Source organism: Danio aesculapii, chromosome 7, assembly GCF_903798145.1.
Source record: "Danio aesculapii chromosome 7, fDanAes4.1, whole genome shotgun sequence".
Taxonomy (NCBI): Eukaryota; Metazoa; Chordata; class Actinopteri; order Cypriniformes; family Danionidae; genus Danio; species Danio aesculapii.
Genome location: NC_079441.1, coordinates 7612352 through 7626529, shown reverse-complemented (window position 1 = coordinate 7626529; position 14178 = coordinate 7612352). Strand labels below are relative to the sequence as shown.

The 14178-nt window shown below is 40.1% G+C and overlaps 1 protein-coding gene across 1 annotated transcript in view; it reads left to right on the top strand.

Moving 5' to 3' along the window:
• The window catches only part of aldh1a3 (aldehyde dehydrogenase 1 family, member A3), a 75753-nt gene that overhangs the window by 51267 nt on the left and 10308 nt on the right, over positions 1-14178 (top strand). The window contains exons 8-10 of the mRNA XM_056461003.1: positions 949-1051; positions 9430-9614; positions 13039-13203. Of these exons, the coding sequence (XP_056316978.1) occupies positions 949-1051; positions 9430-9614; positions 13039-13203 (453 nt within the window). The remainder of the gene's footprint in view (positions 1-948; positions 1052-9429; positions 9615-13038; positions 13204-14178) is intronic.

The following is a 14178-nucleotide window of genomic DNA, read 5'->3' as shown; positions in this document are numbered from 1 at the left end:
TATCAAGACATTTGTGCTGCCCATTACATTACAAACCACAGGAGAGGGCAAATTCTTCAGCAGGATAGCGCTCCTTCTCATACTTCAGCCTCCACATCAAAGTTCCTGAAAGCAAAGAAGGTCAAGGTGCTCCAGGATTGGCCAGCCCAGTCACCAGACATTAACATTATTGAGCATGTCTAGGGTAAGATGAAGGAGGAGGCATTGAAGATGAATCCAAAGAATCTTGATGAACTCTGGGAGTCCTGCAAGAAGGCTTTCTTTGCCAATCCAGATGACTTTATTAATCAGTGATTTGAGTCATTGCAGAGATGTATGGATGCAGTCCTACAAGCTCATGATGGAGTCAGACACAATATTCATTCTGTTTCCACTGCAGCATGACCACATATTCTATACTGGACATTATTTCTGTTAAGTGACAAGACTTTTGTCTAAGTCAGACCTTACTGTCCTAATTAAATAATTAAAAATCAAGACATGATCATGTTTTATTTTGGTAAATTAAGCGTAATCTAGAGGTCTTTGCCTTTCATATAAGCCACTTCTGATACCAAATGATCAACTAGAAGTCGAGTTATTATATGCTGTTCTTAAAACTTGTATAGGCGACAAGACTTTGTCAGGTAGTGTATATCTGAAAAGGCAGATATTTCAGATATTTCAGATATCGTCTATAATTGCTGAAAGGATCAAGAAAATCATTTTATTAGCTACATTGAGATCATTTATTTTACCCCTGGCTAATTGACTGAAATTGATTTTTTTCAGCCAAATACTATTAAACTATTTTGTCCATGTGAGCTGAACATCAGTGCTGTTTACTGCAACTGTGTGGTGTTTTAGCTTTTAGTTTGTCATTTCACATGATTATGAAGATGATTCTCATATGAAAGCAGCATCAGTACAGAGGCAGCCTGTGATTGGTTATCTGGTGTTTGTGTTCAGGTTGGTCAGCTGGTGAAAGCAGCAGCTGCCAGCAGTAATCTGAAGAGAGTCACTCTGGAGCTCGGAGGAAAAAACCCCTGCATCGTGTTTGCAGACTCAGACCGTGAGTCAAGAAATCACATCGCTGAAACTATAATGATGCCTGCATGCAAGAAAAGAAATCATTGGTGCAACTTAACCCTAAAGTTGACTTACAGGTCCCCCCTCCCCTCCCCGATAAACAGTGTTACTTTAATCCTGAAGTTTTGGGATTTTTTTTTTTCTAAAAATGACCCCAATATTAGAAAAATGTATGAATTTTTACACCAAAAAAACAGGCTGACACACACATGTACACCAAGAATCTACTGTTTTAACTTATACAAGTACTGTCTTGCAAGAAACTGACTAGCTAGGTTTAGGATTATTAAAAGTTGCAGCATGAACGGCGCTTCACTGTTAGTTTGCTATGAGGGAATGATGCGTAAAAAGAAAGCCCCGCCCCCTACTTAATATTCCATTTCAGTTGCAAGTACATCAACATACTGAAATATAGGTCTCAACAACTTCCCTGTTCATGCAGATTTGGGTTTATAACAATGTAGTTATAACACACACACACATGAATAGATTTGAATGGTGTTATTTCCAATAAGGCTCAATGGGAAAATGTACCTAGGGATTTTTTTTTTGAGAACCAAGAAATGTTCGCTTGTGGCTACATATGAGTGCATGTTGTGTGTAAAATGAATGCTATGGGGTTAGTACTGCTCACTTTTTACCTCTGTATGGACGGCTTTTCTTGTGTGACTGATTTGCTTGGACCAGAAACCAGGTAAAACCAAAAAAAGCAGTGTGAGGTTTTGTGCTGTGTTCCATGTGCTCCTCCACCCGCGGTGCGCGAGACATCGCCAACAAGAGCGACAGAGACGAATACCACCATTGAGGAAAACATCAACGAACCGTCTGACCAGGTGTGTGAGCCGGCAACATCGCTCATCGTGGGAGTGCTGATGGATATCGACGGACTGAGTGAGGGCCCCACTGCTAACAGTAAGCAGCTGCTGGACACTGAGATGTTGCTCATAGACTTCTGGAGCAAAGTCAAACCCCTTCCGCTGTTTCCAGACAGCAAGGATATTACTCCGCGGTCACTGTTTCCAGACAGTCTCCGAGCCCCCTTGATCTCTGAAGATGTTAGCTCCAGGGTCTTGAGCAGCATCCCACCCAACCCACTCTCTCCTCCTCTGTGTATAATAGAGTCTTCAGCCAGCGCCAACTCCTCTGCTGGTAGCCAGCCCCTCAGCTCCCCATTAAGCTTCTAAAGGGGAGGTCTTGCAGTGGGCCTGCCTGCCAGCATCAGCAGCACGAAGACGTCGCCCAGCATCGTCGACTCCGCCCTTCGAGTTGCAGACTCCCCCTCGGCCCTCCGAGCTGCCAGCTCCGTGTTGGCTCACTCCTCCCTCATCTCCTCTGTGGGCCGTCAGCCTACCAGCTCCGCCAGGCTCGCTCGTTTCTCCGGCTCCACCTTGGTCAGTCGTCGCCCTTCCTACACCTCTAGACTCTACTTTTTGGCTGTGCCTTGTCGCTCCGTCCTGCTGGCTACATTGAGCTTCTCTCTCCCTCCAGCTATGCCTTGGTCCTCTTTTCCTCTGGCTCTGCTGTGGGCTTCACATCTTCGACTCGGTTTGGTGAGCTGTCTGCTCCACCTAGGCCCTCCGGGACCTCGGCGTCACCCTTGCCCTTCGGCTCTCTGTCTCCTACTTGGGCTCCACCTCCATCATCGGCGTCTCCCTTGGGCAGCCCCCTGGTGTCAGTGGTCACATCTCAACTCCGCCCTGGGCCGTCCTCCTGGCTGTGTCCTCCGTTTTCTGGCTGCTGCTCCAGCTCCCCTCATGGTTCCTCCCTCCCGTGTCTCCTCCTCGACTCCTCGTTCTCCTGTTTGTCTCCTGGCTCCTCCTCTCTAAGACTCCTCCCTGGACACCTCCTTTCCATGTTCTCCAGCTTGTCTCCTGGATCCTCCCTCCTACGACTCATCCCTGGCTCCTGCCCCTCCCGGCCCCCTGTGGGTTTGTAAGTGTTGTTTAGAAGGCGCGAGGGTGCGCCTTCAAAAGGAGGGAGTAATGTCAGGTTATGTATTGTGTTCCATGTGCTAATGTTTGCGTCATGTGACTTCCTATCGTGTTCCATGTGTTCCTGTGTTTTTCCATGTGGTTCTGTTGTGATCATGTGCTCCTTTGTTTTGTGTCCCGTAGTTTCTTGATGTTTATTAGTTTCACCTGTGTTCCTCCCCTGTGTGTTATCAGCTCCATTAGTTCTTGTGTATTTGTAACCCTTAGTTTGGTTTAGTCCCTTGTCTGGTCTCAAACGTCATTCTATATTGCATTCACCCCATGATTCCTGGAAACCCTGATGTTCCAGGGTTTCCAGTGAGTGCTTTGTAAATAAATCTACGTGTTTTTGATAATTCCTGGCGCAAGGCGCGACGCAATTGTTGTTTGCTAGTTTCATCTCGACGCAAGTGTCATTTTGACGTTTTCCAGCACGCTGTTTAAATAGTAAATGCATTTGCGCTCATATGTGCGCCCATAGGCGTTCTGGTCTAAAAAGGAAGGTGTGTTAAAGTGCATTGTTGGCGCGTTGCTATTTTGAGGAACTAAAATAGACAGCACAATAGACCAGCTGAGAGCAGGTCTAAAGTCCAGCACAGAGCACGTTAGTTGTGCGCCTCACTTAAACATCGCTTAATACACACAGGATGTACAGCAATACGCAAATATCTTTACAAATGAAAAAGAATTAAAGAAATAAAATATTACAAAAATTATTATTTTCCACATAAATATAAAAAACACTGCCTCCATGCCATCTTGGGGGCCTTTTTCTGTTTATTCATGACAATTTGCTTTTGTATAATGTTATTATTAGTAGTAGTAATATTTATTATATTTGTTGCATATTTATAATGCATAATTATATTTGTTTTATTAAAACAAGCTTAGATTTGCCCACCTGTCAGGTTTTTGACCCTATGGGCAAAGCATGTGTATTGCATATCGTTATTATTGTTCATTAATTCGTTTGCTGGAAATTAGAACGAAATCAGGAAATAGTTTTGAAACAAATCTTTCCACTTAACAAGTGAAGTTAATTACGTAGGCTAATAGATGTCTGTGCGTACAACATGTTTCCTTGTCCACGAAAGAGAGTGAAAGTAAAACTAAAGAATGAGGAGGCTCATCTCTCATTCTAGAGCTGCGGGTGGTCTGTTTAACTGTTTTCTCTCTAGTGAAGTGTTCAGTTTTTACACTTACAAAGTCCGCCATGTAAATAGCAAATGCGATATGGCGTGACGCAACTGGCTCTTAAAGGGAATGGGAGATGAGACTTTGATTGGTTTGTTCTCAAAACCCACCTATAACTTATTAAGAGAATAAGCTCAACCCTGTTAGACCATGCGCCACGGCGCAAAGAGGATTTTTCTGTTGTTAAAATAGCTAAAGTGAATTCTGCCACACCCTTAATGCTTTTGCGCCCTGCGCTTTGGCACCGAGATCGTCAAAATGGAGCCCTATGAGTGTGAAGTGAGCCAAGTCGTGACGGTGAGATCATGTTAAGAGCACACAACCGTGATTCCTTTTCTCTTCTAGTTTGCTTTTGAAAACACTCTCGGTTGGGTTTAGGGAAGAGGTTGTGTGGGTCAGTCGATATCAAGCTAATATATTAGGCATGTAGGAAAAAACATGCCCCGGTAACGTATTTAAGATTGTCAAAAATGTACACGACACCCTCTATGGATCTATGAAAGCAAAAACTGCAAGAAAGCACAAGCGAGGGTATATATTTCTCGGTTTTCAAAAATGTAGCCCTGGCCACATATTCCCACTGAGTCTGGGTTGGTCATTTCAACTTAATTTCGGCAACTGGAACCAAAGAGCAAATTTGTTTAGAACATCAGATTATTCACACCAGATATTCACATGAAATCAATATTCGCAGATCCTGTCATAAAAATCTCATAAATAAATCTTAAAAAGAAAAGAAATTTAAGTGTACACAGCGACCTCTGCAGGATTTATGAGAAATTACATCCATGAGAAAACATGCCACAGAAACGTATTTGAGATTGTCAAAAATATACACAGCGCCCTCCAGTGGATCTGTGAAAACAAAAACTGCAAGAAGACGTAGTCCGGGGTACATATTTTGCGGTTCTCAAAAATTTAGCCCTGGGCACATATTTCCAATGAGCCTGTTTGGTTATTTCCTAATTTAGGCAACTGGAAAAACCAAATAACACCAGGCTAATCACACCAGATATTGACATGAAATCAATATTCGCAGATCCTGTTACATTTTTTCTATCAAAATGCGTAAACAACCATCGTGCTACATGCATACCATTGTATTTCAAAACCAAGATCATGTACCTGTCAACCCTCCCGTTTCTCTTGGCATTCTCCTGTATTTTACCATTCTATCCCATTATCATCCCGTTTACATATTTGTCAACACTTTACAGTAAGGTTGTATTAGTTATTGTTAGTTAATGCATTTACTAAAACGAATAAACAATAAACAATACATTTATTACAGTATTTGTTCAAGTTAGTTCATGAAAATACAGTTGTCCATTGTTAGCTCATGTTAACTCACGGTGCATTAACTAATGGGATGCATTATGCAACTTTGATTAATAAATACTGCATACTTAATTAGTTCATGTTAGTGTTTATGTTAATGAAACCATATTTAAAAAAGTAAAGTCTGACCACATATTTTCCCATATTTCTAATCTCTGAAAGGTGTCAGTTATATGCATTGTTAATAAAGCCTTAAGCTCTTCTACATTAACCTCAAACTGCACGCTAACCTCATTCCTCAAAACCTTACAACATCATTGCATTCGAAAAACAAAGTGCATTCGTGTTTAAATCGACAGTTCACACCAAATTATTCAATTATATTACAAACGAAGGATCAATGTCAAGTCAGTAGCTTGTGGCACTATGGCTGCACAATAATGGAAAAATCGATAAAATATTCTGATTATTTATTTGTCTGTGCTAAATATTGCAAAATGAATACAGTTACACAAGATAGTTTAAATAGCGCTATTTGATGGTTTTCTCTGGAGTCTAACAGTGTTCAGGAGCGGAACTTGAATAATTAAAAAAAATGCTTTGCTTTGTCTCATTTCTAAAACAAATATCGAAAAATTCTTAGAGCAAGCAAAAATATTGTTGTTTTTAACTATAAGAAATCAGGCAAAATTGAGAGTTAAAACAAGCTAAATTATCTTGCTTTTTTGCTTTAAAATATAAATATTTAAAGTAGAAACAAGACAAAGATCTAAGAATATTTTTTCTTTGCATAAATCATATCAATTCCAGATAAATACAGTAATTAAATACAATTCTGTAGCTCTTGGTCAACTATAATTCAGACTCAACATTACATATCTTGCAACGTGATTATTGTTCATGCGCACATTGCAATATCAATAATGAAACTATATATTTTGCAGCCCTAAGGGGCGTTATAAGAGTCAACCTCCCTCCACTGTTTGTAGTATTTTATTTTAGCAAAGGCCTTATTATAAATTCACATATTGTGATGATACGGTAGGCTTTACAGGGTTAAGGGACCAAATACTCTCTGATTAAAGTGCATTCAAGTGCATTTGATTGTGGTGCGGTTTATATTTCTGAGGGGCTTGTTTGGCTGGAGTTTATTGATGTTGCAATATTGTGGACCACCCGTGTATCTGTGAACTCCTCTCTGCTTCACATGCTGCTGTTATTATGTACATTCACATCTGCGCAGCAACGCTAGATTTATGCCAATGCACAGCTCATTAAACTCCAGAAAGTGTGTAATGATAAAATGCATCATGTTATCGGGTTTACATATGAATCGGAGCATGAACATTGGCACGGTTATCAAACGGACACGTCATACGCTGCACTTTTGCCGAACCAAACAAAGCATAAGGGCATGGGAAAAACACTAGGGTTTTTTTAGTGCTGACTAATGAGTGTGTAGGGCTAATAAGTGAGGTCGTCATTTTTAACCCTGCATTTAATGAAGGGTAAAAGAACATTTGGCATTTATAAGTTTAAATGTTTTAGTGATGCCTTATAAACAGGGTAATGAAATCCAAAGCAGGGTTAGTTTTTAGAGAAATAATGTACAGCCCAGGTGAAGCACAATGGCTGTAACAGACAGACAGACAAAAGATGGGGAAGACAGACAAATAGACAGAAAAACAGACAGTCAGGCAAAAGATAAACAGACAGACAGATAGATAAAAAAGGAAGACAGACAGACAAACAGAAAGATGGATAGACAAACAGACAGAAAAGTTGATAGACAGACATATAGACAGACAGACAGACAGACAGACAGGTAGAGAGACAGAAATAGACAGATTAAAGGTAGACAGAAAGAAAGAGTAAAAGAGAAAAAAAAGACAGACAGACAGACAGGTAGATATATAGATAGACATACAGGTATGTATTTATACAGGCAGACAGGTAGATATACAAACAGACTGGTAAATATATAGACAGACAGGTAGATATTTAGGCAGATAGACAGACAGGTAGAAATATAGACAGACAGACAGACAGACAGGTAAATATATTGATAAACAGACAGGTAGATATATAGATATACAGACAGGCTGGTATATATATATATATATATATATATATATATATATATATATATATATATATATATATATATATATATATATATATATATATATATATATATATATATATATATATATATATATATATATATATATATATATATATATATATATACACATGTGGGTAGATATATAGATAGACAGACAGGTAGATAAGTTGACAGACATACAGACAGGTAGATATACAGACAGACTGGTGTATATATTTATATATAGACAGACAGACAGACAGACATACAGACAGACAGGTAGATATATATATATATATAGACAGACAGATAGACAGGTAGATATATAAATAGACAGACAGGTAGATAAAAATAGATAGACAGACAGATTGGTAGATATATAGACAGACAGACAGACAGGTAGATATATAGATGAACAGGTAGAAATATAGACAGACAAACAGTAGATATATAGACAGACTGACAGGTAGATATATAGACAGACAGACAGACAGACAAGTAGATATATAGATAGACAGACAGACGTAGATAAATAGATGGACAGGTAGGAATATCAACAAACAGACAGTAGATATATACACAGACAGACAGACAGACACATAGATAGATAGACAGACAGACAGACAGACAGACACGTAGATAGACAGACAGACAAAAAGACAGGTAGATATAGATAGGCAGACAGACAGGTAGATATACAGACAGACAGATAGACAGGTAGATATATAGATAGTCAGGTAGATATACAGACAGGCCGGTATAAATATAAACAGACAGATAGATATATAGACAGACAGACTGGTAGATATATAGATAGATAGACAGGCAGACTGGTATATATATATATATATATATATATATATATATATATATATATAGATAGACAGGTAGATATATAGATAAACAGGTAGATATATAGACATACGGATAGACAGGTAGATATATAGATAGACAGGTAGGTATGCAAACAGGCCGGTATAAATGTAGACAAACGGATAGATATGGAGAAAGATAGACAGACAGATTGGTAGATATATAGACAGACAGACAGACAGACAGGTAGATATATAAATAGACAGACAGGTAGATATATAGATAGACAGACAGATTGGTAGATATATAGACAGACAGACAGGTAGATGTATAGATAGACAGGTAGATATAGATGGACAGACAGACAGTAGATATATAGACAGACAGAAAGACAGACAGGTAGATATATAGATAGACAGACAGGTAGATATATAGATGGACAGGTAGAAATATAGACAGACAGTAGACATATAGGCAGACAGAAAGACAGACACGTAGATAGACAGACATAGACAGACAGCTCCATTAGTTATAGATAGATAGGTTAGTAAATGGTTTCTAAATGATGTGAAATGTACATAAAAAAAAAGTCGGGACAGGCAGAAAACTATCACAATCCAAAAACAGTCCAAGAATTAAAAACCAGACAGAGCAAAACATGGAAACAAGGAACATAAAGCAATGCTAAGCATATAATGAATGTCTCTGTGGTGATTATACAGTCCAAGTAATCAGTGAGGATGATCTGCAGCTGTGTGTGTGAAATCATGGGTTAAACTAGAACGGGTGTGTGAGTGCTGGTCATGATGGGATTTGTAGTTCGGTAAAGTGGAAGATTTGTAATCCTCCAGTCAGTGATCTGCAACTGCTAGATCATAACACCAAGGTAAACTATGAACAGAGTGAAATAGAGTAAAGTTAGATCACTCAGCACTCTGTTTACCAGGGTTTAAGCAAGACTCAAGTGTTTAAAGTTTCTATTTTTTGTGTGTGTGTTTTCAGTGCAGCTGGCGGTAGAGGAGACGCAGAAGGGAGCTTTCTTCAACCAGGGTCAGGCCTGCACTGCTGCGTCACGAGTTTACGTCCAAGAACCCGTTTATGATGAGTTTGTGCGTCTCAGTGTGGAAAGAGCCAAGAATATAGTGATCGGAGATCCGATGGAGCCACGCACATCACACGGACCACAGGTTTGCATAGAGCTTTAGACTGACACACTGACTGACAGGTAGATAAAAAACAGATGGGAAGATAAATAGATAGACATACAGGTATGTATATAGACAGACAGACAGACAGGTAGATATATGTATGTATATATACATACATATAGGATATATATATATGTATGTGTATATTATATATACACATGGTGATGCAGTGGCGCAGTAGGTAGTGCTGTCGCCTCACAGCAAGAAGGTTGCTGGTTCGAGCCTCGACTGCATGTTCTCCCTGCGTTCGCATGGGTTTCCTCCAGGTGCTCCGGTTTCCCCCACAGTCAAAAGACATGCGGTACAGGTGAATTGGGTAGGCTAAATTTTCCGTAGTGTATGTGTGTGTGAATAAGTGTGTATGTGTTTCCCAGTGATGGGTTGCGGCTGGAAGGGCATCCGCTGCATAAAACAAATGCTGGATAAGTTGTCAGTTCATTCCACTGTGGCAACTCCAGATTAATAAAGGGACTAAGCCGAAAAGAAAATGAATGAATGAATATATACACATATACAGGGTGGACCATTTATATGGATACACCTTAATAAACTTATTTGGAATTTCACAAGAAAAAACATTGGTTTGCTTGGTTTTATCGTAACTTTTTTCTTTCATGAGTTCTTTACAAGCCCCCTCACATATATTAATGTGCCACAAATAGGACATTAATATCACCAACCATTCCCACCCTGTGTGCGTGCGTGTGTGTGTGTATATATATATATATAGACGGATAGATATATAGATAGACAGACAGGTAGATATACAGATAGACAGACAGACAGACAAGTTGATATATAGACAGACAGACAGGTAGATATATATATATATATATATATATATATATATATATATATATATATATATATATATATATATATATATATATATATATAAATATATAAATAGACAGACAGGTAGATATATAAATAGACAGACAGGTAAATGTATAGATAGACAGACAGACAGACACGTAGCTATATAGATAGACATACAGACTTATGTGTGTGTATATATATATATATATATATATATATATATATATATATATATATATATACAGACAGACAGGTAGATATATAGATAGAGAGACAAACAGACAGATTGATATATAGACAGACATGCATTCAGGTAGATATATAGATAGATAGACAGACTGGTATAGAATAACCCAAGAATATAGTGATTGGAGACCCAATGGAGCCCCGCACATCACACGGACCACAGGTTCGCATAGAGCTTTAGCTAAACCACCTCAGTTATATATCAGCGGCAGGACTGGCCATAGGGAGCACCGGGACATTTCCCGGTGGCCTGACAGTCAATCTGGCCTGCCACTGTGAGTCTGGCCTGCCGCACAACACCCCCCACCCACCCCCCTCCTCTGCTCTTCACTTTCTAGATCGCATTAGATGTGGCCTGAGTGACATTAAAGAGCCCATTTTATGGGTTTTTGAAAATGCCCTTCCATATAGTGTGTAACACAGCTCTAAGTGAAGTGAAATATCCAGCTAAGGCTTAAATCCTTAAAAAGGCTTAAAAAGTGTACAGTGTTTAAAATTATTGATTCATCTATAAAAGAGTCGACTCATAGTGCTTCAAACGAGTCGTCTTGATAACGAGTCATTAGGTGTTTCGCGATGACGCAGCTGCGAAACACAAGCCTCGCCAGTAGTTACGCGCGCAAACCCGGGAGATTTGAAACCTGCGGCCCCGCCCACTAACACAGAAAAAACACTAGACACACACACACAGACGCCGCCGGTCGAATGAAGTCACGCTGTGCTCAGATGGATAATATTGACAGTCTCTACTCAAAGATGAAACTGTGAAGAGTCAGTGGTTGAGGTTTATTCACTAGTGTAAGTACGTGCGATTAAAATTGTTGCCTCGTTTACTCTAGCTTGCAAATTATGTATTTATTGTGTTTTGTTACTTGTTAACCTGGTACAGTACACGCGGTTACTCTTTATATTCTCTTATCACATGTAAGCCACGTTGAAAACGCGACGCGTGCCGGTTTGTTTACGGATTTAACGTTAAAGGCTTTTGTGAGCTCGCGTTCCACTGCCGTTTGTCGTTGCTATGGCCATAGTAAGCTAGGAGACAGGAGACTCGAGTCGATCTCCCTAGTTCTGAGGAGGACGTGATGTGTGTGTGTTTGTGTGTGTGTGTGTGTGTGTGTGTGTGTGTGTGTGTGTGTGTGTGTGAGAGCGAGAAAAAGAGCAGGTCGAGTGTGTGACGCCTAGGGGCTAGGAGACAGGAGACTCGCGTCGCTCTCCCTAGTTCTTCTGAGGAGCGTTGTGTGTGTGTGTGTGTGTGTGTGTGTGTGTGTGTGTGTGTGTGTGTGTGTGTGTGTGTGTGTGTGAGAGAGAGAGAGAGAGAGAGAGAGAGAAAAAGAGCAGGTAAAGTGGCTAGGAGACTCGCGTCGATCTCCCCAGTTCTTCTGAGGAGAGTTGTGTGTGTGTGTGTGTGTGTGTGTGTGAGAGAGAGAGAGAGAGAGAGAGAGAGAAAAAGAGCAGGTAAAGTGGCTAGGAGACTCGCGTCGATCTCCCCAGTTCTTCTGAGGAGAGTTGTGTGTGTGTGTGTGTGTGTGTGAAAAAAGCCTTACACTATGAAGCGTGTATGCACTGGTACTACTTTTATATAGTTGATTAGCAGCTGGGCATTTCACTCTGTCTCGTGCTGAAGCCTGTCGACCAATCGCAGCAGGCTGTCATTGGTCCAATCAGCGCAGATTAGCTTTGTGCTGAGGAGGGGTTTGGGAACAAATGAATCGCTGAACGATTCATATGGGAGTCGCTGGGATAATGAGGTAAAAATAAATGCAGATTATAAGACCATCAAAGTGTTTTTTGACCTTGCATGCATATTAGACTGTTGTTGGAGACCCTTACAACCTACATATGACCCTATTTCATGTATAATATGGGCTCTTTAACTTTGGCCTGGTTGAATATGCTTTCCCAGTCTGCCCCTGGTCAGCGGAGTGGCGTGATTTTACTTTAAAGGAGAATTATTATGCAAAAATCACTGTTAAAAGACAATTCCAATGGTAAAAATTTATTAATTGTATTTTTATAATCACACTTGATAAAAACAGTCTGCAGAAACACTTTGATTGACATTATCCCTTTGTACGTGTCATCAGAGGGGGAAAGCCCCGCCCACTAGAGACCCTCTCTCACTTATTACAATAGGAGGTTAGTCTTGTTTTTAAATCTGCCACTATGCTGAAACACAGGCATTTGTAGCTCCGCCCTCTTTTGAAAAGAGCTCAATCTCATTTGAATTTAAAGCAACAGTCACCAAAATGCCACAATTAGGATCAAAGCCTAAAAGAATGAGTTTCAGCGAGTTATAAAACATTATTCGTGTGTATGATGTGTTTGTGCTCTCCAGATCGACCAGCATCAGTTTGAGAAGATTCTGGCCCTGGTGGATTCTGGAAAGAAGGAAGGGGCGAAGCTAGAGTTTGGTGGTTGTGCAGTAGAGGACAGAGGTCTGTTTATTCATCCCACCATCTTCTCTGATGTCAAAGACCACATGCGAATCGCTAAAGAAGAGGTACTACAACCCCTCTGCCATCTTTGCTGTAGTGTGTTCAGTTTATTGAGTCTAATATAAAACAACTTATACATATAGTGTGTGGATGTTTTTTTTCCCTCTCTTAAAATGACTTAATTTTAATTTCTATTTACAAACCTGTATTTGTCCTATATTTAGGTTTTTAAATTGTATAATAAAAAAAAAATATAAAAATTAAATATTTGTTATTTTACCTACACTAAAAAAAAATACATTCACCGGCCACTTTATTAGGTACACCTGTCCAACTGCAAATTTCTAATCAGCCAATCATATGGCGGCAACTCAATGCATTTAGGCATGTAGACATGGTCAAGACGATCTGCTGCAGTTCAAACTGAGCATCAGAATGGGAAAGAAAGGTGATTCAAGTGACTTTGAACGTGACATGTCTGTTGGTCCCAGACAGGCTGCTCTGAGTATTTCAGAAACTGCTGATCTACTGGGATTTTCATGCACAACCATCTCTAGGGTTTACAGTTCTGAGCGGCAGTTCTGTGGACGCAAATGCCTGGTTGATGCCAGAGGCCAGAGGAGAATGGCCAGACTGGCTCCAGCTGATAGAAAGGCAACAGTAACTCAAATAACCACTCTTACAACCAAGGTCTGCAGAAGAGCATCTCTGAAGGCACAACACGTCCAACCTTGAGGCGGATGGGCTACAGCAGCAGAAGACCACAGCGGGTGCCACTCCTGTCAGCTAGGAACAGGAAACTGAGGCTACAATTCACACAGGCTCACAAAAATTGGACTATAGAAGATTGGAGAAACATTGCCTGGTCTGATGAGTCTCGATTTCTGCTGCAACATTCAGATGGTCGGGTCAGAATTTGGCGTCAACAACATGAAATCATGGCTCCATCCTGCCTTGTATCAATGGTTCAGGTGGTGTAATGATATTTTCTTGGCACACTTTGGGCCCATTAGTACCAATTGAGCATCGTGTCAACGCCA